This window comes from Lithobates pipiens, unplaced genomic scaffold, assembly GCF_037356315.1.
Source record: "Lithobates pipiens isolate NorthernLeopardFrog02 unplaced genomic scaffold, aLitPip1_a1.2 Scaffold_167, whole genome shotgun sequence".
Lineage (NCBI taxonomy): Eukaryota > Metazoa > Chordata > Amphibia > Anura > Ranidae > Lithobates > Lithobates pipiens.
Window position 1 is genome coordinate 298,906 of NW_027507753.1, and position 24,753 is coordinate 323,658.

Consider the following 24,753-nt stretch of genomic DNA (forward strand, 5'->3'; position numbering starts at 1 on the left):
ATCACCTCTGCGGTTTTTATTTTTTGTGCTAGGGAAGGGAGAGAGGAGAGTGGGGGAAGGGAGAGGAGAGTGGGGGAAGGGAGAGGAGAGAGGGGGAAGTGAGAGGTGGGAGAGGAGAGAGAAGGGAGAGGGGAGAGCAGGAAGGTAGAGGTGAGAGGGTATCGGCTGTGGAGAACAAGATGAAGATGAAAAGTTGGTAATAATCACAGAATCACAGAATAAGGTTAATAAAATATACAAAACTTTATTGATGAGTAAAAAAAAACCTTAATGGGGTAAATCTATAGAGAATAACACCTTCCAATAACTATGTAATAATGTTGGTAGCCCAATAATCAATCTGGATAATCACGTCCCTTTGGGTAATGATCCATGACATGAAATCCTCCGGGAATAATACATGATCCTCATATACAATATATCAGACATGAAATGTAATCAGAACAATCGGTGGATAAATCCATTTAGATGATATAATAAAAAATTGCAGCAAGTTGTCAGTGAAAGGCAAAGCGGCTGAACGGACTCGGCACAATGAAGTCTTAGGAGACGTATTGGCAGAGAGTCATGCAGAGCAGAGATGGGGGAGTTGGCAGAAGTAAAGATGAACTTCTAGAAATGGGATGACTTGGCTAAGCTTGACATTCAGGGGGATACAGTTCTGGTTGTGGAAGAAAAACTCTGATATAAGGCAGCAGAGACCCGGCTATGAGATCTCCGTCTCTCCTTGGGATTTCTGATGGATCGGGTTCTGTTCTTATACAAGATAATGTCAGCAACATGGAGAAAGACATTGCAGAGAGAGACACTGGGAGTCGGGAATGCTGTGTATGTTAGATAGAGCTGCATCACTTAATTACATCCAAGGAAAGGAGAGAGAGAGTGCAGGGAGAGGAGAGAGAGAGTGTGGGAAAAAGAGAGAAAATACAATAAAAGGAGAGTGCAGGGGGAGGAGAGAGAGGCTGGAGAGGAGTATGGAGGATGGAGCAAGTGGAGGATGCAGAGTAGTATGGAAGATGGAGAAGAGTATGGAGGATGGAGAGCAGTATGGAGGATGGAGAGCAGTATGGAGGATGGAGAGCAGTATGGAGGATGGAAAGCAGTATGGAGGATGGAAAGCAGTATGGAGGATTGAGAGGAGTATGGAGGATGGAGAGGAGAATGGAGGATGGAGAGGAGTAGGACAGCAGTAAGAGGAAGATGCAGTCTCTTTGTCTGTATTAGTGATTGTTCCAGTCATCTTTTATTGATGAAAAACATTTTTACCCCCATAAACGAGTCCCAATAATTAGTCATATCCTCATCATCATAGTAAGTATTGATAATATTGGAAAGTGCGGAATCCTACAGAAGGGAGAAGAGGGAATTTACAATGGGAGGCCACCATTATATCCATGAAGAGTAGAAGTCTTTCCTTTAGAGGGTTGCAGAGAAGTCTGAGGTGTCGGTGAGGAGATCCTCTATACATGGAAGAGGTCCAGCAGACCCAACACCGGGACACAATCACCAGACAAATCTCCGGCCGTCTACAAGAGATAATTGTACAATTACACGGAGATATCACATTGTATACATTCCACAAAATGTTTAATCAATACATATATATGTGAATGTGATGTGTATATAATTCCATTGTACACAGGGACTCAGTGTTATTTCCATGCAAACTCTGCCAAAGAGAGACCAGAATTTATCCAAAAAAATCTCTAATCCTGTTCCCAGTGCACTACATTGTGGCCTCATCATACAGACCCCCCACCAAGCCGTTAATTATAAAATAAAGAAAGCTTGCAGGAAAGAACAATTTAAATGTCTTTTTTTTTTCTTTATAAACAACTCATGAATCTAATGTGCTCTTATAAGTTATTCATAGATTCAGGAGTCATTCTGCTCTGCTGGCTCACACAACTCATGAATCTAATGTGCTCTTGTGGGTCATTTATAGATTCAGGAGTCATTCTGCTCTGATAGCTCACACACAGCTCATGAATCGTATGTGCTCTGATGAGTCACTCATAGATTCAGGAGTCATTCTGCTCTTCTGGCTCACACAACTCATGAATTGATTGTGCTCTGATGAGTCATTCACAGGTTCAGGAGTCATTCTGCTCTGCTGGCTCACACAACTCATGAATCAAATGTGCTCTGGTGGGTCATTTATATATTCAGGAGTCATTATGCTCTGCTGGCTCACACACATCTCATGAATCTAATGTGATCTGATGTGTCACTCATAGATTCAGGAGTCATTCTGCTCTGTTGGCTCACACAACATTGATTCTTGTGTGTTCTCTTTCTGAGTCATTCACAGACGGGACTTGACTGTCTGCTGCCTGCTTCACACTCAGACATCATATAATAGAGAATCGTGTGTGCTCTGTGATTTATTCAGAATTTGGAGTCTTGGTGGCTCACAGATAATCATGTTATATCTAATTTTTACAAATCATGATCTGAGGCTGCTGTGTTTTCAGCTCCCTCTCTAATCCTTAAAGGGGAGGATCTTTGACAATGAATTGAATCGGATCCACTTTCATGATTTGATTCATTCAAACTCTGTAGTGAGTTGATTCTCTGATTCGATTCAGTGATTCAGTAGCCAAGCCTAGTGGGATTCCAAGACAATAAAAAGGGTGCCAAAGACCCCGTGTATGAAATCCATCTGCAGAGCTTCTCCTCCCCCAGGCAATGTGCAGACATGGGCCAGGCTATTCCCATCAGCACGGACCGCAGATCTACAGAACATTGTTTAGAGTGTGTTCAACCCATCACTAGTGACTACACCTAATGCTCTGCAGTGGGATGGGTGACATGTAATGCTCTGCGGTTAATCTTCCTAGGGGGTGACACAGAGTGCCCTGGGGGTGACAAAGAATCTGCCCTGGGGGTGACACAGAATCTTCCTGGGGGGTGAAATAGAATCTTCCTGGGGGTGACACAGAATCTTCCTGGGGGGTGAAATAGAATCTTCCTGGGGGTGACACAGAATCTTCCTGGGGGGTGAAATAGAATCTTCCTGGGGGTGACAGAGAATCTTCCTGGGAGGTGACACACAATGCTGGATAGTGACACAGAATCTTCCTGGGGGGTGAAATAGAAGATTCCTGGGGGTGACACACAATGCTGGGTAGTGACACAGAATCTGTCTGGGGTGACACACAATCTTCCTGGGGGTGACACACAATGCTGGGTAGTGACACAGAATCTTCCTGGGGGGGTGAAATAGAATCTTCCTGGGGTAACACAATCTTCCTGAGGGGTGACACAGAATCTTCCTGGGGGTGACACAGAATCTGTCTGGGGGTGACACAGAATCTTCCTGGAGGGTGACACAGAATCTTCCTGGGGGGTGACACAGAATATTCTTGGGGGGTGACAGAATCTTCCTGGGGGTGACACACGATTGGTTTTGATGGTTAAAATAAACAATTTTTGCCAATGAAAGTAAATGTCAGTAAAATGTATTGTCAGTAAATTTGACAAAACAGGACAGTGTCTTGTATGAATAAAGTTTGTTGTAATATTTGGTCCTTGTGCCGTTACACAACACCATCCAGGAGCCAATCCACATGCAGCTCTGAAAGTGCAGGGGTCACTGTCTCTCATAGAGAGGAGGCGGGGCTCCAATCAGATGACAATGGAGGCGGAGCTGTAGCGGTGATCTGATGGGCGGTGCAGCCAGTGTGTCACCGCAGGCTTGTAGTACAATAGATGGGAGCGCGCATGCGCGGGTGCAACTATCTAGATCAGTGGTGTGAAGGGGGCACCGGTCACACAACAACACAGGAAGTGGGCAATACTGAGCAGAAATGACACCATTTAGAAGAGGAAAAGAAGAGAAAGATTACTATTACTGGAATTCTATATTTAAGGATCAGAAAGAGAAAATAAAAGCTGAGAGTTGATGTGACTTTACTCTGATATCATCCATTCCGGACATTCTCTTCATATCCGGATCCGTGTATTACCTGAGAGGGGGAGGGGCTCCCACACACCATCTTCTTATCTTCATCTCTTTATAGATACATCCCAGCCTCCTCCAAACCTTCATAGAAGAATAAAATGAGAGTGTTAGAGGAGGAAATGTTGCTGTGATGATGGAAGGGGGGAGGGGCTCATACTGAGCTCTGTAAGAAATGATGGAAAAGTGAGGGGCCCTCACCATGGCAGTAGGGTTGCTACCTTTTCTTCAAGTCAAACCCGAACACTTTAGCAGCGCACAGCAATTATTATTTTTTATATTATAAACTATATATATATTTTGTTATTAAATAACATTTCTAATCATATGAAATTAATAACAAGAGTCCCCTTTACATCAGAGTCCGCAGAGTTCCCCTTTTACATCTGAACTCGTAGAGTTCCTTTTCACTCTGCAGACTCTGATGATAAAGAGAACTCTGGCAATCAGCACCTCTCATCCAGATGTATCTGAGGCGGCTGTACTTCAAATTTCCAGCCCCCACTTTCCTTTTCTGAAGTACAGCACCGGGGATTGGAGAGTGGTCAAACACAGAGGGGTAGGGGTGGGGGGAGAGGTGCAGATCGAGCCCTCTCTCCTCTCCTATCTGTGTTTGTGTATTTTTTGGGGGGAGGTTGTTAGTGTTGGCTTTGGGCAGTGTGAAAGAATGTAACAGTCCCTCTCAGCGTAGACAACTGTAGACAACCTCCCAACAACGTCCCACCTCCATCATCTCATCTCCATCATCTCATCCCCATCATCTCATCATCCCCATCATCTCACCCCATCATCTCATCTCCATCATCTCATCCCCCATCATCTCATCTCCACTATCTCATCTCCATCATCTCATCTCCATCATCTCATCTCCACTATCTCATCCCCATCATCTCATCTCCATCATCTCACCCCATTGTCTCATCTCCATCATCTCACCTTAATCATTTCACACCATCATCTCACCCCCATCATCTCATCCCCATCATCTCACCCCCATTGTCTCATCTTCATCATCTCATCCCCATCACCTCACCCCCATCGCCTCACCCCATCATCTCATCTCCATCAGCTCACCCCATCATCTCATCTCCATCATCTCACCTCCATCATCTCATCCCCATCCAATGTTGTCTACATTTTACTATTCACATTCTAAGACTTAGTATGTGTGTTACCTCCAATATAACAGATCTTACCCTCTATACACAGTGAAGCCGGCATTCCGGAGGACCTCACAACGTCGTCTCACTTCTGACTCCGACATCTTCTCATCATCCTCCAATGTTATCCACAGATCGGTCAGAGTTCGGTTTGTGGAGATAAAGGAGCAAAGATCATCACAGCTCCATAATGTCCCTTTACAGCCCAGAGCCCTGGAGGGAGAAGCAGGAAAGAAGGGAAATGTTCTTCCAGGGAGGGGCAAAAGTAGACACATCCAATGAATAATCAGTGGGTGGGGTCTTAGGAAATAAAATGCAAAGCAGCCTCATATGTGCCCACAGCGGCCATTAATCAGTGCCCACAGGTGGTGCCGATCAGTGTAGCCTCATCAGGCAATTTGATGGGACAATTTTGATGGTGACAGTATAATGGGGAAATTTTGATGGGGCAATTTCATGGAGAAATTTGATGGGGCAATTCTGATGGAGCAATTTTTTTATGGGGGTAATTTTGATGGAGCAATTTTTTATGGGGGCATTTTGATGGGGCAATTTTATGGGACAATTTTGATTGTGGCAGTATGATGGGGCAATAAGATAATAAGATGAGGCAGTTTTGCTTGTGACAATTTTGATGGTGGCAGTATAATGGGTCCAATTTGATGGGGGCAATAGGATGGGGTAGTTTTGATTGTGTTAGTAGGATGGGGCAATTTTGATTGGGGCAATAAGATGGGGCAATTTTGATGGTGGCAGTAAAATGGGGCAATTTTGATGGGGCAATAGGATGGGACAGTTTTGATGGGGCAATAAGATGGGGCAATTTCATGGTTCAAGAGGATGAGGGCAGTTTTGATGGGGCAAATTTGGTGGTGGCAGTGTAATGGGACAATTTTGATGGGGGCAATAAGACGGGGCAATATTGATGGGGCAATTTGATGGGGCAATTTGATGGGCAGTTTTGATGGGGGCAGTATAATGGGGGAATTGTGATGGGGCAGTTTTGATGGGGGCAATATGAAGGGGCAACTTTGACGGGGAAATATTGATGGGGGCAGTACTATGGGGCAATTTTGATGGGGCAATTTTGATGATGGCAATTTTGATGGTGACAGTATAATGGGGCAATAGGATGGGGCAAATGTGGTGGTGGCAGTATAATGGAAAAAATTTGATGGGGACAATAGGATGAGGCAGTTTTGATGGGGCAATTTTGGTGGTTGCAGTAAAATGTGGCAATTGGGGCAGTTTTCATTGGGGGCACTAGGATGGGGCGGTTTTGATGGGGCAATTTTGATGGGACCAATTTGGTGGGACAATTTTGGTGGTGGCAATATGGTGGAACAATTTTGATGGGGCAATATGATGGGGCAATTTTGATGGGGTAATTTGATAGGGCAGTTTTGATGGTGGCAGTATTATGGTACAATTTTGATGGGGTAATAGGATAAGGCAGTTTTGATGGAGGCAGTATGATGGGGCAATTTTTATTTGGGCAATTTTAAGGGGGCAATAGGATGAGCCAATTTTGATGGGGCAATTTTTATTGTTGCAATTTTGATGGTGGCAGCATGATGGAACAATATGTTGGGGCAATTTTGATGGGGGCAGTTTTGATGGGGGCAATTTCATTGGCCAGTTTTAATGGGGGCAGTATAATGGAGCAATTGTGACGAGGCGGTATAATGGGGAAATTGTGATGGGGCAGTTTTGATTGGGACAATTGGATAGGGCAATGTTGGTGGCGACAGTATAATGGGGCAATTTTGAATGGACAATTTCATGCGGAAATTTGATAGGGCAGTTTTGATGGGGCAATTTTCATGGAGGCAATATCATGTGGCAATTTCATGGGGCAATTTTGATGGTGGCAGTATGATGGGTTAATGTTGATGGGGGCAGTACAATGGGACAATTTTGATGGGGGCAATAGAATGGGGCAATTTTGGTGGTGGCAGTAGAATGGGGCAATTTTGGTGGGGACAATTTTTATCGAGGCAATTTTGATGGTGGCAGTATGATGGAGCAATTTTGATGGGCGCAATATGATGGGGGAATTTTGGTGGTGGGAGTATGATGGAGCAATTTTGGTGGTGGCAGTATAATGGATCAATATAATCGGGCAATTTTGCTGGGGGCAGTTTTGATGGGGCAATTTCATGGGGAAGATTTAATGGGGCAGTATAATGGAGAAATTGTGAGGAGGCAGTATAATGGGGCAATTGTGACGGGGCAGTTTTTATTGGAGGACTAGGATGGGGCAATTTTGGTGGTGGCAGTATAATGGGGCAATTTCACGGGCAAATTTGATGGGGCAATTTTGATGGTGGCAGTATGATGGGACAATTTTCATGGTGGCAGTATGATGGGGCAATTTTTATGGGGCAAGGTTGATGGTGGCAGTATAATGGGGCAATTCTGTGGGGCAATAGTATGGGGGAGCTTTTATGGGGCAATAGGATAAGGCAATTTTTGTGGTGGCAGTATAATGAGGCAATTTTGATGGGGCAATAGGATAAGGCAGTTTTGATGGGGCAATTTTGATTGTGGCAATTTTAATGGTGGCAGTCTAATGGGACAATTTTGATGGAGGCAATATGATGGGGAAATTTTGATGGTAGCAGTATTATGGGGCAATTTTGATGGTGGCAGTATTGTGGGACAATTTTGATGGTGGCAGAATTGTGGCATAATTTTGATGGGGCAATAGGATGGGGCAATTTTGATGGTGGTAGTATAAAGGGGAAGTTTTAATGGGGCAATAGGATGGGGCAGTTTTTATGGGGCAATTTTGGTGGTGGCAGTACGATGGGGCAGTTTGGATGGGGATAATGTGATGGGGCAGCATCTGGAAAAGGTAATAACTTTTTAAACAATGCTAATTGTAAATGATATCCCTCTTTCTGTGTAGATGTTATATACACACACACACATCTGCACATAAACAAGGGATATCCTTTATAAAAGATGATAATTGTAAAGTAATTTCCTTTTGCAGGAGATTTTTGTATTTCTAGATTTATAATCTTTGTAAATGTAGATAAACTTCCTGCTTCCTGGAGGGGGAGGGGAGGTTTCCATAGCTAAGGGGCAGGAACTTCCTCTGACACTGCTGTTGCTATGGAAACCCGACCTACAACCTATTACACGGCTCGTGCTGTTCTGAGCATGTGCGAGATCTGGGGGTGCATGCTGGGTAACCATGGAATACAGGAAGAGATACAGTCTGGCTTCAGATGCCCACACATGAGATGGCGGCGGCCTGCTGGGACTTACAGAAGTAAGAAATCAATGCTGCAAAAATAGAAAGCGGCCCTTGGATTACAGCGTAACCTTTACTAGAATACATGAATCATGAGGATTATAGGGGGAGATTTATCTACAAAGTCACATTTCTCCGGACAACCACTTTATATATACAAGTGCCATAAAAGTCCCCCTTATGCCGCGTACACATGATCAAACAAGCGGTTGGAAAAGTCCAGCAAACTGAAGTCCTCTGGACAATCCCCCGTGTGTAGCCTCCGGCTGACTTTTTTGACCCGAAAGTATGGCGGACTTAGAAAGTAGTTTTGCACTCCAATCTTCCCGCCGGACTCGCATTTCGGCGGACAATCCAGCCGTATGTATGCCAGTCTGCCGTACTTTTGAAATGAATGGACTTTTCCGGAGAAAAGTCCACTCATTTCGAGCGGGTCTCCAGGTAGGCGGGGCCCGCGAAGGACACGTCGCTGGCCCCGCCACCTGGTATGGACTTAAAGGGGAACCCCAATGCTGAAAAAAATTGGCGTGGGGGTCCCCCCCAAAGTCCACAACAGACCCTTGTCTAAGCACGCTACCCGGCCGGCCAGGAAAGGAGGGGCGAGCGAGCGCCCCCCTGAGCCGTATCAGGCCGCGTGCCCTCAACATGGGGGGTGCCTTGGGGAAGGGGGGCCGCACGGCCCCCCTCACCCCAAAGCACCTTGTCCCCATGTTGATGAGGACAAGGGCCTCTTCCCGACAACCCTGGCCATTGGTTGTCGGGGTCTATGGGTGAGGGGCTTATCAGAATCCGGGAGCCCCCTTTAATAAGGGGGCCCCCAAATACCGGCCCCCCATCCTATGTGAATGAGTATGTGGTACAATGTACCCCTACCCATTCACCTGTAAAATAAAGTACAAAAAAAACACAACACACAAGATAAAATAATTTATTGCACAGCTCCGGGGGTCTTCCGTCTTCGGGGGTCTTCTCGCCGGACTCCTCCGCTATCTTCTTGTAGCTCTTTTGCTAGCGGAGGAGTCCGGCTTTCATCCTCGCCGCCGGCCTCATCTCCCGACTTCGGGGGTCTTGTCCCCCTCTTCGGTTCTTCTGCCGGGCCACCGCGTCTTCTTATAGCTCTTTTAGAGGCGGTGGCCCGGTCTTCTGTCGCCGCCGCCTTCCATTCTTCTTCTTCTTCTTCTTCTTCTTCTCCTGGAGATGTTGACTCAAAGCTCTCTCCGGCCGCAATGCCAGGGACGCGCTGCGCGGGGACTTATATAGGGACAAGGGGCGGGGTCATCGGTTGATGTCACATGGGTTGATGTCACATGGGTTGATGTCACATGGCGACAGTCCCAGCATCCTCCGGGACTGTGACATCGTAAGGGGGCGGGGTCACCATGTGACATCAACCTATGACCCTGCCCCTTGTCCCTATATAAGTCCCCGCGCAGCGCGTCCCTGGCATTGCGGCCGGAGAGAACGTTGAGTCAACATCTCCAGGAGAAGAAGAACGGAAGGCGGCGGCAACAGAAGAACCGAAGAGGGGGACAAAACCCCTGAAGTCGGAAGAAGAGGCCGAGGTGACAAAGAAGAATGCCCGGCTCCCCCGCTAGCAAAAGAGCTATAAGAGGATAGCAGAGGAGTCCGGCGAGAAGACCCCGAAGATGGAAGACCCCCGGAGCTGTGCAATAAATTATTTTATCTTGTGTGTTGTGTTTTTTTTGTACTTTATTTTACAGGTGAATGGATAGGGGTACATTGTACCCCATACTCATTCACATAGGGTGGGGGGGCCGGTATTTGGGGGCCCCCTTATTAAAGGGGCTCCCGGATTCCGATAAGCCCCTCGCCTGCAGACCCCGACAACCAACGGCTAGGGTTGTCGGGAAGAGGCCCTTGTCCTCATCAACATGGGGACAAGGTGCTTTGGGGTGGGGGGCTGCGCGGCCCCCCCTTCCCCAAGGCACCCCCATGTTGAGGGCACGCGGCCTGGTTCGGCTTGGGGGGGTGCTCGCTGGCCCCTCCTTTCCTGGCTGGCCGGGTAGCATGCTTGGACAAGGGTCTGTTGTGGACTTGGGGGGACTCCCACGCCGATTTTTTTCGGCGTTGGGGTTCCCTTTTAAGTCCATACCAGGTGGCGGGGCCAGCGGCGTCTCCTTCGCGGGCCCCGCCTACCTGGAGACACGCTCAAAATGAGCGGGCTTTTCTCCGCCTGCATGGACGAGTCCGTTCAGTAGGGCGGATAGTACGGCGGACTTAGTCGCCGTATTAGTCCACTGAAAAAGTGCCGTGTGTGGGCAAGTAGCCCGTTCGGAAAGTACGGCGCACAGTCTGGCGGGAAGTCTGCCAGCAGTCTGGCGGGAAGTCCGCCAGACTAAGTCCGTTGGATAGACGGCTATGTGTGTACGCGGCTTTAGGGGTATTTATTTTGCTTCTAACATGTTTTTGGATGTGGCACTACTGAGAGGAAATCCTCACCGACTCCATTTCTACAATTATCGGGATAAAGTTGTTTGTTTTCTGTATAAAGTGTATTATTAGCAATTCATTATTCTGCAGCACATTGTTCCAGCACTGAGGTTGTGGTAGTAGCAGACATATATTCTATGTAGTATTTGCTTTGTATTATCATTTTTGTTGTGTAATTATTATTTGGAAGTATCAGGATCAGGTGGTTAGGTGGTTTGTTACATAGTTACACAGCCGTATAGTAACACTGGGGTTGTGGTAACACTTACCTCTGTCTGCAGGTAGGTTGTCTGTCTGTGTAATATAGAGCAGAGCTACACTAGTTTGTTATTTAGTGTATAAAATATGTAGAAAGATAAAGAATGAGAGAAAATACAACAAAGACAAAAGGACAGACACAGTCTGGCTGTGAGAATAAAACAGAAATAAACTTTTTCTGAGGATTATCCTGTGACAGGAACATGTCAGGAATAGTGATGGCCGAACGGTTCGCCCGGCGGTCGTTTCGCGGCGAATTTCGGTCGTTCGCGGTCCGCTCGTTTGCTCGCCTATTGCCGTCGTTCACCCCGGCGGACTTACGTGTTTAATGTGTAAAAGAACTTTGACCTATGATGACACATCCATCATGGGGTACAGGACAGCCAATTGAGATATGACAGCACATGGACACTTGGACATTCCCCCTAACCTATAAATACACCCGATCCGGCGGCCATTTTACATTCTTTCTTCTGTCACTATAGGGAAAGGTTGCTGTGTGGAGTAGGGACAGATAAAATGCTAGCTATTTGGTACACAAAAGTTCTTTTCAGGACTGGTATAGGTGTTAGGTGTATATAGGTTTGCTGTGCTACTGATTCTTGCAGCAGCCTGAGTGTCTTTTGTCAGTTTAGGGAAAGGACGGTGTGTGCTACAGGGAGAGTCAGTTTAGTCGTCATCATCATCATCATCATCATCATCATCATCATCATTAGCTGTTACTATCAGGTCCACAAAAGAGCTATTCCAGTAACCGCTAATTGTTCCAGGCTCCTCTTTTTTGCCACTTTGTATAGGGACAGGAAGGAAGCAGTGTGTCAGGCAGTGAGGGTCAGTTTAAAGACTTGCTGTTACTATTAGTTCCACAAAGGTTCTTTTCAGGACTGGTATCAGTGGTATGGTAATAGGCTTGTACACGTATAATATTCTTTCTTCCAAATATAGAAAGAATATTATACTTGACTGCTGCCCTTCTGCTGCAGTCTGCTAATCATTCACAACTCACTTGTTCCACAAAGCTCTTTATCAGGACTGGTAACTTGGTCTGCGTAGGGTGCTACAGTACATAGGGTTGAGTGAGGTACAGTCTGCTGTTCTGTAAGGACCGCTATCGGTCCACAATAGATAGGGTTGAGGTGCACCACTGCTGACCGCTGCCCTATACTGCAGCAGTCCTTCATTGGTATAGGGACTGACGTACAGTCTGCTAATCACTAACACACAACTTGCTTGGTCCACAAAAGTTCTTATAAGGACTGGTAACTTGGTCTAGGGTGCTACAGTACATAGGGTTGAGTGCGGTACAGTCTGCTGTTCTGTAAGGACCGCTATCGGTCCACAATAGATAGGGTTGAGGTGCACTACTGCTGACTGCTGCCCTATACTGCAGCAGTCCTTCATTGGTATAGGGACTGACATACAGTCTGCTAATCACTAACACACAACCTGCTTGGTCCACAAAAGTTCCTATAAGGACTGGTAACTTGGTCTAGGGTGCTACAGTACATAGGGTTGAGTGCGGTACAGTCTGCTGTTCTGTAAGGACCGCTATCGGTCCACAATAGATAGGGTTGAGGTGCACTACTGCTGACCGCTGCCCTATACTGCAGCAGTCCTTCATTGGTATAGGGACTAACGTACAGTCTGCTAATCACTAACACACAACCTGCTTGGTCCACAAAAGTTCCTATAAGGACTGGTAACTTGGTCTAGGGTGCTACAGTACATAGGGTTGAGTGCGGTACAGTCTGCTGTTCTGTAAGGACCGCTATCGGTCCACAATAGATAGGGTTGAGGTGCACCACTGCTGACCGCTGCCCTATACTGCAGCAGTCCTGCAGTATAGGGCAGGCAGAGGAAGACCATCCCTGTGCTGTGCTGAGTTTCTCCTGGGCCTGCTTACTATGAGGGGATCACACCATCCCTGTGCTGTGCTGACTTCCTCCTGGGGCTGCTTACAGTGCTGCTGTCAGTGCTGTATATCACGGTGCTGATGTCAGTGCTTAATGTCACACTTCTGATGTCAGTACTCTCTATCACGGTGCTGCTGTCAGTGCTGTATATCACAGTGCTGATGTCAGTGCTTAATGTCACGCTTCTGATGTCAGTACTCTCTATCACGGTGCTGCTGTCAGTGCTGTATATCACTGTGCTGATGTAAGTGCTTAATGTCACGCTTCTGATGTCAGTACTCTCTATCACGGTGCTGCTGTCAGTGCTGTATATCACAGTGCTGATGTCAGTGCTTAATGTCACGCTTCTGATGTCAGTACTCTCTATCACGGTGCTGCTGTCAGTGCTGTATATCACTGTGCTGATGTCAGTGCTGTATGTCACGCTTCTGATGTCAGTGCCCTCTATCACGGTGCTGCTGTCAGTGCTGTATATCACGGTGCTGATGTCAGTGCTTAATGTCACGCTTCTGATGTCAGTACTCTCTATCACGGTGTTGCTGTCAATGCTGTATGTCACGGTGCTGGTGTTAATGCTTAATGTCACGCTTCTGATGTCAGTACTCTCTATCACGGTGCTGATGTCAGTGCTGTATATCACTGTGCTGATGTCAGTGCTGTATGTCATGCTGCTGATGTCAGTGCTCTCTATCACGGTGCTGCTGTCAGTGCTGTATATCACGGTGCTGATGTCAGTGCTGTATGTCACGCTTCTGATGTCAGTGCCCTCTATCACGGTGCTGTTGTCAGATGCCTCTATCACGGTGCATGTGTCATTGCTGTATGTCACGCTTCTGATGTCAGTGCCCTCTATCACGGTGCTGTTGTCGGATGCCTCTATCACGGTGCATGTGTCATTGCTGTATGTGACGCTGCTGGTGATCATCTCCTGAACCCTCTTCTTTGCCTACCCTGGTCCCTGACCTTCCCTCTCCTCCATTGCCTTCATGCGCTCCACAGTCCTGAATTGTCAGAACAATTTCCCATATAAAAAAAGAATGCTTGTAGTTATCGATCCCAAATTCACCTCATACATGTATTATGTCATTGGCCATGTGGTGGGACTATGTTTGCCCTGCTAATAATTACCTCGTGTCTGCAAATTCGACCTAAAGGTTTGAAACGTTCGCCTCCCATTGAAGTCAATGGGGCCCACCGCGAACGTTCGGTTTCGCGAACGGTCGGCCTCGTTCGTGGTCCGCATTCGCGAAACGTCCCGTCGGAGGTTCGGGCCATCACTAGTCAGGAACATCCGCTATTCACCGGTTAGACCGGCACCATGGGAATCACCCCGTCCATATCTCAGGATCCTCAATTTATGGATGTGGGTGGAGTTTAACCATCAACCAATCAACCCTGCGGGGTATTCCCTGCCCAGCCCACAAGCCGGTCCTGTGTTCTGAAGGAACCAGAGCTAAATGGACCCTGAATGGTTCTGATGGATGAGGATTGGATTTTCAACACCAGCATGTCAGTCTGATCCTAACAAGACCAATCAGAGCTTGTCTGGTGTGATCAGACCCCATAGAACCATTCTGGGGGTTCTCCTGGATTCTATCCTCACTACACATACAATGTTATATGTACATGTACCCCAACATGTCTACAATCAGGGGCAATTATTTCCTTCTCTCTGCAACTAATATTTTATTTTGTATGAGAGATAAAATAGATTCCTCTGATCTCTGATATAAATCAATGTCTGGCAGACAGTTCGGGGTCTTCTCCCTGTATCGGCCTCGTCACCTGCTGGGCTTGTAGATGAAATGACTAGGACTTCTCTTTGAGGCTCAGTGAGGTGACAATTTTATATCTACAAGGATGGGGGGATTTTATTGGCATCTAGGGGTCACTTCTGGTCTAGAGACTCGCTGTGTCCTTCCAGATTCTAATTGAGGACCATCTGTCTATGATTGGTCACTGAATGAAGAGAATATGGAGTCCTGTGCGTCTTCTGGTCTGTTTCAGGTCTGAATTCTGCCAAAAATTCAGACAGAAATCGGACCTGAAATGGTGAATGGAGACACACTGGACCCCCTGCTGTGACCCGCTGTGACCTCCAGTGTGACCCCAGCCAAAGTCTGATCTCTGATAGTCAGTGGAGGGGGGAGGGGATGAAAGCCAATAACAGCGAGTGACCTGAAGGACTATGATGTGAACTCCCAGTGTAACCGGCCAATCAGAGGTCTGTCTTTGTATAACTTTCATCTAGGTGACATGTCTGGATCCCTCACATAGAAGATTTATACCGGAATCCTGCAGAATATTATATCATTTATAGGATAATTCTCACATCAGCCACTGCAGAGTACAGCCAGGATCTCTGAGCCCCTCACATAGAAGTTTTATTCCAGAGTCTTCCAGATTATTCCATGATAAATCCAGTGTGGTGAGGGATCGATTATTGATAAGAATGGATCGGAGATCATCCCAGCCAGAGGAAGTCACACCACATCCCTCCAACCTGCAGAGACAAATCCAGACACATGATATTATTTTATAAGATGAATATGAGGAATTATTCCCATTTAGTGAAAAGTAACATGACATCACTAGAGTGGAATATCAGGATATACAGAATGTTATACAGAGAAAAGATCTTCTTATTAGGGAAGCTGATAAAGGTGAAGCTGTTGTAGTACTTATGTCTACACAGTATAACGAGGGGGCGCTGTGACAGCTCAGTCACCCCCTTATGTACCTGGTTATTAAGCAGGACCTCGCACAGTGTCTCATACAGGGGCTTCTGAAATTGATAGATAAAGGAAAGGATCTGGGGGGTTTATGAAATAAAACAGCAGAATTTCTGATGGGTGCTACCCCAGTGACCCCAATATTCCATCACCTTCCTAAAGTCCACCAATCAGGAGTTCCCATTGAAGATCACCAGATTTTGGCAGGAATAGGATCCCTTAGGCCGCGTACACACGCGGGGACTGTTCGCTGAAACTTTGTTCGTCAAACAGTTGCCGCAACAGTCCGCTCAAAATTTGCATGAGCGGACTTGCCTACACACGGCACTTTTTGAGCGGACTGTTTCAGCGGACTGTTTGCCAAACAGTTCGCTCAACTTTTGAAATGAACGGACTCGCCCACATAAGGCGGAGGCAAGTCCGCCCATTTCGAGCGCGTGTACAGGTAGGCGGGGCCCGCGAAGGAGACGTTGTGGGCACCGCCGCCTGGAATGGACTTAAAGGGACACCCAACGCCGAAAAAAATCGGCGTGGGGGTTCCCCCAAAGTCCACAACAGACCCTTGTCTGAGCACGCTACCCGGCCGGCCAGGAAAGGGGGGGCGAGCGAGCGCGCCCCCCTCCTGAGCCATACCAGGCCGTGTGCCCTCAACATGGGGGGTGCCTTGGGGAAGGGGGGGCCGCGCGGCCCCCCCACCCCAAAGCACCTTGTCCCCATGTTGATGAGGACAAGGGCCTCTTCCCGACAACCCTGGCCGTTGGTTGTCGGGGTCTGCGGGCGGGGGGCTTATCGGAATCCGGGAGCCCCCTTTAAGAAGGGGGCCCCCGGATACCGGCCCCCCACCCTATGTGAATGAGTATGGGGTACAATGTACCCCTACCCATTCACCTGTGAAAAAAGTACAAAAAAAAACACAACACAGGGTTAAAATATTTTATTGCACAGCTCCGGGGGTCTTCCGTCTTCGGGGGTCTTCTCCGGACTCCTCCGCTATCTTCTTGTAGCTCTTTTAGTAGCGGAGGAGTCCGGCTTTCTTCCTCCCCGCCGCCGGCCTCTTCTTCCGACTTCGGGGGTCTTGTCCCCCTCTTCGGTTCTTCTGCCGGGCCACCGCGCCTTCTTATAGCTCTTTTAGAGGCGGTGGCCCGGTCTGCTGTCGCCGCTGTCGCCGCCTTCCGTTCTTCTTCTTCTTCTTCTTCTTCTCCAGGAGATGTTGACACGACGCTCTCTCCGGCCGGAATGCCAGAGCCGCCCTGCGCTGCCACTTATATAGTGCCAATGGGGCGGTGTCACATGGTATATGTCACATGGGTTGATGTCACATGGGGACTATGACATCGTAAGGGGGCGGGGGTCACCATGTGACATCAACCCATGTGACCAACCCATGTGACATATACCATGTGACACCGCCCCATTGGCACTATATAAGTGGCAGCGCAGGGCGGCTCTGGCATTCCGGCCGGAGAGAGCGTCGTGTCAACAGCTCCTGGAGAAGAAGAAGAAGAACGGAAGGCGGCGACAGCGGCGACAGAAGACCGGGCCACCGCCTCTAAAAGAGCTATAAGAAGGCGCGGTGGCCCGGCAGAAGAACCGAAGAGGGGGACAAGACCCCCGAAGTCGGAAGAAGAGGGCGGCGGCGGGGAGGAAGAAAGCCGGACTCCTCCGCTACTAAAAGAGCTACAAGAAGATAGCGGAGGAGTCCGGAGAAGACCCCCGAAGACGGAAGACCCCCGGAGCTGTGCAATAAAATATTTTAACCCTGTGTTGTGTTTTTTTTTGTACTTTTTTCACAGGTGAATGGGTAGGGGTACATTGTACCCCATACTCATTCACATAGGGTGGGGGGCCGGTATCCGGGGGCCCCCTTCTTAAAGGGGGCTCCCGGATTCCGATAAGCCCCCCGCCCGCAGACCCCGACAACCAACGGCCAGGGTTGTCGGGAAGAGGCCCTTGTCCTCATCAACATGGGGACAAGGTGCTTTGGGGTGGGGGGGCCGCGCGGCCCCCCTTCCCCAAGGCACCCCCCATGTTGAGGGCACGCGGCCTGGTACGGCTCAGGAGGGGGGGGGGCGCTCGCTCGCCCCCCCTTTCCTGGCCGGCCGGGTAGCGTGCTCGGACAAGGGTCTGTTGTGGACTTTGGGGGAACCCCCACGCCGATTTTTTTCGGCGTTGGGTGTCCCTTTAAGTCCATTCCAGGCGGCGGTGCCCGCGACGTCTCCTTCGTGGGCCCCTCCTACCTGTACACGCGCTCGAAATGGGCGGACTTTTCTCCGTGCGGGAAAAGTGCTCATTTCAAAAGTTGAGCGAACAAGCCTACACACGCGGCAACTGTTCGCTCAAACAAAGTTTCAGCGGACAGTTTTTCGGAAATTCCGAAAAACCTTGTTCAGGAGACTGTCCGCTGAAACTGTCCGCTGAAGCCCCACACACGAGCGGACTGTCCGCTGAAACACTGTTCAGCGGACAAGGTTGAGCGAACAGTCCCCCCGTGTGTACGCGGCCTTATAGAGAATGTAGGGGGGGAGGGGTGGATATACATTTCCAGCCTTTAGTGCTGAGACTTCTGGGATATATTAGAGATACAAGTACTATATTGGTGGATATTCCACATTTACAATGGGATTCTACATTCACATGGGGGACACTTCACATTAAAGCACTTTATTCTTCCATCCCCCATTCTTTAGTGTCTCCACCAATCAGATATCATCTCCATAGATATAGCTCATATACTAGGATGTTACAGGAATTATTACAGAGAATGAAAAGGATGACGTTTTTTTACCTTAACCACTTCAGCCCCGGAAGGTTTTACCCCCTTAATGACCAGAGAACTTTTTACAATTTGGCACTGCACTGCTTTATCTGGTAATTGTGCAGTCATGCAATCCTGTACACAAACAACATTTGTGTCCTTTTTTCCTACAAATAGAGCTTATTTTGGTGGTGTTTTATCAGCTCTGGGAATTTTATTTTTTGCAATATAAATGAAAAAAGACAAAAAATATTGAAAAAATATATATTCCTACTTTTTGTTATAAGAAAAATCCAATAAACTCAATTTTAGTCAATGTTGGAAAGTAAAGTAGATCGCCTCCAGTCATATATCTGCCAAAATATGCCGATACTATCACACTGACACTGCATGAGATAACAACTGATGCAGTGTCAGTGTGATACTATCGGCATATATAGTTACATAGTTGGTCAGGTTGAAAAAAGGCACATGTCCATCCAGTTCTATCATAATAATATCATACAATCCCATATACCCAATTCTATACCCACAGTTGATCCAGAGGAAGGCAAAAAACCCCAGCAGGGCATGATCCAATTTGCTAAAGCAGGGGAAAAAATTCCTTCCTGATCCCCCAAGAGGCAATCTGTTTTTCCCCGGATCAACTTTACCTGTAAATGTTAGTACCCAGTTATATTATGTACACTTAGGAAATAATCCAGGCTTTTCTTAAAGCAATCCACTGAGCCAGCCAGAACCACCTCAGCAGGGAGTCAATTCCACATTTTCACAGCTCTTACTGTGAAGAAACCTTTCCGTATTTGAAGATGAAATCTCTTTTCCTCTAGATGTACAGAGTGCCCCCTTGTCCTCTTTGTTGACTGTAAAGTGAATAACTCAACACCAAGTTCACTATATGGACCCCTTATATATTTAAACGTGTTGATCATATCCCCCCTTAATCTCCTCTTATCAAGAGAATAAATTCAGTTCCTCTAATCTTTCCTCATAGCTGAGTTCCTCCATGCCTCTTATCAGTTTGGTTGTCCTTCTCTGCACTTTCTCCAGTTCCCTGATATCCTTTTTGAGAACTGGTCCCCAAAACTGAACTGCATATTCCAGATGAGGTCTTAGGCTGCATTCACACCTGAGCGTAGCGTTTTCAAGCGTTTTTTGCAGCGTTTTTTACCTCGATTTGCCACAAATTTGTGCAGGGAAAAAGGTCACCAATGTTAAAAGAAGAAAAACGCCCAAATCAGCCCGATTCGCACGACAAAAAAGGGTCCGGAACTTGTTTGAGATTCAGGCGTAGGGCTTCAGGCGACTTGGAGTGGAGATGTGAACCATCTCCATTGAGAATAATGGATTTTTTCCCCTCCAGCGTTTTGTAGCTTCAGGCGTCAAGCTACAAAACGCTCAGGTGTGAATGGGGTCAGACTAATGATTTGTACAGGGGCAAAATGATATCTCTCTCTCTGGAGTCCATACCTCTCTTAATACAGGAAAGGACTTTGCTTGCTTTGGAAACCGCAGCTTGGCATTGCATGCTATTATTGAGCTTATGATTTACCAAAACCCCCAGATCCTTCTCCACTATGGATCCCCCAGTTGTACTCCCCCTAGCATGTATGATGCATATTCTTAGCCCACAAGTGCAGAACTTTAAATTTCTCAACATTAAACCTCATCTGCCACATAGTCACCCAATTAGACAGAGCATTGAGGTTGGCTTGTAAATTGAAGACATCCTGTAAGGACGTTATTCCACCGCATAGCTCGGTGTCATCTGCAAAGACGGAAATGTTACTTTTGCTCCCAGACCCAATATCATTTATAAAGATATTAAAAAGTAAGGATCCCAACACTGACCCTTAGGGTACACCACTGATAACCTTAGACCATTCAGAGTAAGAATCATACTCTCTGAATTCTGTCTTTTAGCCAGATTTCTATCCATCTACAAACTGATATTTCCAAACCTGTAGACTTTACCTTACACATGAGCCGTGTGTGCGGAATTGTATCAAATGCTTTTGCAAAATCCAAGTATACCACATCCACTGCCCCCCTTCTGTCCGAGTATACCACGTCCACCGCCACCCCTCTGTCCAAGGTTTTACTTACCTCTTCATAAAAAGAAATCAGGTTTGTCTGACAACTTCTGTCTTTCATGAAGCCATGCTGTCTGTTGCTTAAAATTTTTTTTTTTCCTGCAAGAACTCGCCTATGTGGTCTTTTATTAATCTCTCCAGTATCTTCCCAACTATAGAAGTTAAACTAACAGGTCTATAGTTACTTGGTAAAGACTTTGTTCCCTTTTTAAATATAGACACCACATTGGCTGTGCGCCAATCCAGTGGTACTATTCCTGTCATTAATGAGTCCTTAAAAATTAGATACAATGGCTTTGAAATTACAGAGCTCAATTATTTTAGGATCCGTGGGTGGATGCCATCAGGTCCAGGTGCTTTATCCACCTTTATTCTGTCCAAATATTTCTGGACCAGATCACTTTTGTGCCATTGTGGATTTGGGGCTGCGTTACTACCACCCCCATTATGGACATGAGCTCCCCCATGCTCCTTTGTATACACAGAGCTGAAGAAAGTATTTAATAAGTTAGCTTTCACTTTGTCCCCAGTCACCCACTCCAGATTATTTTGTAAAGGGGCTACATGCTCATACTTGACCTTTTTACTATTAATATATTTGAAGAATTTTTGGGGGTTTGTCCTACTATCATTGGCAGATATATGACTGGAGGTGATCTACTTTACTTTCCAACATATGGGATACCAGCTGATAGGCAGCCAGGTGATCTACAGACGGATACTGCAGTGGATTCCGACTAGGGATGGCCGAACGGTTCGCCCGGCGGTCGTTTTCTCAGCGAATTTCGGCTGTTTGCCGTCCGTGCGATCGGCGCACTATTGCCGCCGTTCGCCCGGCGGACTTCCGTGTTTACTGTGTAAAAGAACTTTGATCTATGATGACACATCCATCATAGGGTACAGGACAGCCAATTGAGACATTACAGCACATGGACACTTGGACATTCCCCCTAACTTATAAATAGACCCGATCCGGCGGCCATTTTACATTCTTTCTTCTGTCACTATAGGGAGAGGTTGCTGTGTGGAGCAGGAAGAGATAAATCGCTAGCTATTTGGTACACAAAAGTTCTTTTTAGGACTGGTATAGGTGTTAGGTGTAGTTCAGGATATAGGTTTGAGGCACTGCTGTGCTACTGATTTTTGCAGCAGTCTGTCTTTTGTCAGTGTAGAGAGAGGGACAGTCAGTTTAATCATTAGCTGTTACTATTAGGTCCACAAAAGTACTATTCCAGTTATTGTTCCAGCAGCCTCTGTTTTGTCAGTTTAAATAGGGACAGGCAGGATACTATTAGGTCCACAAAGGTTCTTTTCGGGACTGGTATGGTAATAGGCTTGTAAACGTATAATATTCTTTCTTCCAAATATAGAAAGAATATTATACTTGACTGCTGCCCTTCTGCTGCAGTAGTCCTTTATCAGTATAGGGACTGAGGTACAGTCTGCTAATCACTCACAACCTACTTGTTCCACAAAGGTCCTTATAAGGACTGGTAAGGTCTAGGGTACTACAGTACATGGGGTTGAGTGAGGTACAGTCTGCTATTCCTTAAGGACTGGTATAGGTCCACAATACATAGGGTTGAGGTGCACTACTGCTGACTGCTGCCCTACTGCTGCAGTAGTCCTTTATCAGTATAGGGACTGAGGTACAGTCTGCTAATCATTCACAACCTACTTGTTCCACAAAGGTCCTTATAAGGACTGGTAAGGTATAGGGTACTACAGTACATAGGGTTGAGTGAGGTACAGTCTGCTATTCCTTAAGGACTGGTATAGGTCCACAATACATAGGGTTGAGGTGTACTACTGCTGACTGCTGCCCTACTGCTGCAGTGGTCCTTTATTAGTATAGGGACTGAGGTACAGTCTGCTAATCATTCACAACCTACTTGTTCCACAAAGGTCCTTATAAGGACTGGTAAGGTATAGGGTACTACAGTACATAGGGTTGAGTGAGGTACAGTCTGCTATTCCTTAAGGACTGGTATAGGTCCACAATACATAGGGTTGAGGTGTACTACTACTGACTGCTGCCCTACTGCTGCAGTGGTTCTTTATCAGTATAGGGACTGAGGTACAGTCTGCTAATCATTCACAACCTACTTGTTCCACAAAGGTCCTTATAAGGACTGGTAAGGTCTAGGGTACTACAGTACATAGGGTTAAGTGAGGTACAGTCTGCTATTCCTTAAGGACTGGTATAGGTCCACAATACATAGGGTTGAGGTGCACTACTGTTGACTGCTGCCCTACTACTGCAGTATTCCTTTATCAGTATAGGGACTGAGGTACAGTCTGCTAATCATTCACAACCTACTTGTTCCACAAAGGTCCTTATAAGGACTGGTAAGGTCTAGGGTACTACAGTACATAGGGTTGAGTGAGGTACAGTCTGCTATTCCCTAAGGACTGGTATAGGTCCAAAATACATAGGGTTGAGGTGTACTACTGCTGACTGCTGCCCTTCTGCTGCAGTCGTCCTTTATCAGTATAGGGACTGAGAGTTTTGTCACAGGGTCATTTAAAAAATGACAGGCAGAGGAAGAGGCCGGCCCTTCCGCAGGGGTGGTAGGGGTAGGGCAGGAGCAACAGGCTTGAGCCAAAGTGGGAAGTTGCAGAAGGTGCGTTCAATTACTTTAAAGGACGCACCAGACTTGGTTGAGTGGCTCACTCAGGCTTACTCTTCTGTACCCTCCTCATCTTCTCGATCTGCACCCTCTTCTTCACTCTCTGCTATGTGCACCCCCAAACACACTACCACCAACAACACCACCACCACATACCTTCCGCTTGAGTCACAGGAATTATTTTCCGATCCATATCAAGACATTTCTGATGCGCAGCCACTCTTGGTATTGGATCAGGAAGAGGAGGTAGCAACAACCGCCACTCAGCAGTCTGCCGACAGTACCCTGATCAGCCCAAGGAGGAGGTTGGTCCCCGCTGTTGCTGCCTACTCCGAGATCTCTACTTATAGCGTTGGGGAAGGTGACGTCGATGATGACATGTCTAGTGATGTCACGTGGGTGCCCACAAGAGAGGAAGAGGAGGGGAGTTCAGAGGGAGATATAGACCAGCAGATAGGGAGGAGAAGCAGGCGGAACTTAGATTGCACAGGAGGGACAAAGGAGACTGCAAATGTATCAGGAGCGAGTCACCGACCATGTACGGTCACATCTGGCGCTCCCAGGACACCGGCACATGGCTCCGCAGTGGGGGCTTTTTTTAACGTGTCCGCTGCTGACAGTAGCGTTGCCATCTGCAATCTTTGCAGTCAATGCATTAGTCACGGTAAGCCCAACACTCACCTAAGGACGACCGCCTTAAGAAGGCACATGAGCAGCCATCACCGAGCCCAGTGGGAGCAACGGAACACACAAAGCCACACTCCAGGCTCTCACCGTCCAGCCTTGTCTTCTACTTCTCCTTCTCCTCTCTCCTCACAATTATCCTCCACTCCACCTTCCATCATGCCAAGCTCACGTTTTTCTGCAAAAAGGCAGGCTTCCGTGGGCATAATGTTCGATTGTAAAAAAATGATGCCGGATAACCCTCTTGCCCAACTGTTGATGGCTGGCTTGTCAGAACCCATAGCCCGCCAACTACTGCCATATAAACTGGTGGACTCAGAGGCCTTTCGAAAATTTGTGGCCATTGGAACACCACAATGGAAGGTCCCAGGAAGGAAGTATTTCTCACAGAAGGGCATCCCAGAGCTATATGGCCATGTTCAGCGGCAGGTGAATGTATCTCTGGCACACAGTGTCAGTGCCAAGATACATCTGACCACAGACATGTGGTCTAGCAAACACGGGCAGGGAAGGTATATCACTTTTACTGCCCACTGGGTGAACCTTCTGACGGCCGTCAAGCATGTAACCTGTGGCACCCGTGTAGATTTGGTTTTACCGCCACGGATTGCATGCAGGCATGTCTCTTCTTCTCCTCCTCCTCCATCCTCCTCCCTCTCCTCCTCAGCTGACTCCTCCTTTTCCACTGCTAGGGTCTCTTCCGCTGCGCCGCCCAAGCTCCCCAGAACCTATTCGACATGCCAGGTGAGATGTTGCCATGCCGTGCTGCGTCTGTTGTGCCTGGAAGCCAAGAGCCACACTGGCCCGGCACTCCTTTCAGCTTTGCGTTCACAGGCAGATCAGTGACTAACACC

At 47.3% G+C, this 24,753-nt stretch overlaps 1 protein-coding gene across 1 annotated transcript in view; it reads right to left on the bottom strand.

The window, feature by feature from the left end:
- Nucleotides 1-219: 219 nt before the first annotated feature.
- LOC143986527 (NACHT, LRR and PYD domains-containing protein 3-like) overlaps nt 220-24,753 on the bottom strand; it is a 214,361-nt gene continuing 189,827 nt past the window's right edge. Inside the window, exons 9-10 of the mRNA XM_077484885.1 lie at nt 15,338-15,508; nt 220-1,526 (exon numbers count right to left, since the gene is read on the bottom strand). Of these exons, the coding sequence (XP_077341011.1) occupies nt 1,307-1,526; nt 15,338-15,508 (391 nt within the window). The 3' untranslated portion in view covers nt 220-1,306. The remainder of the gene's footprint in view (nt 1,527-15,337; nt 15,509-24,753) is intronic.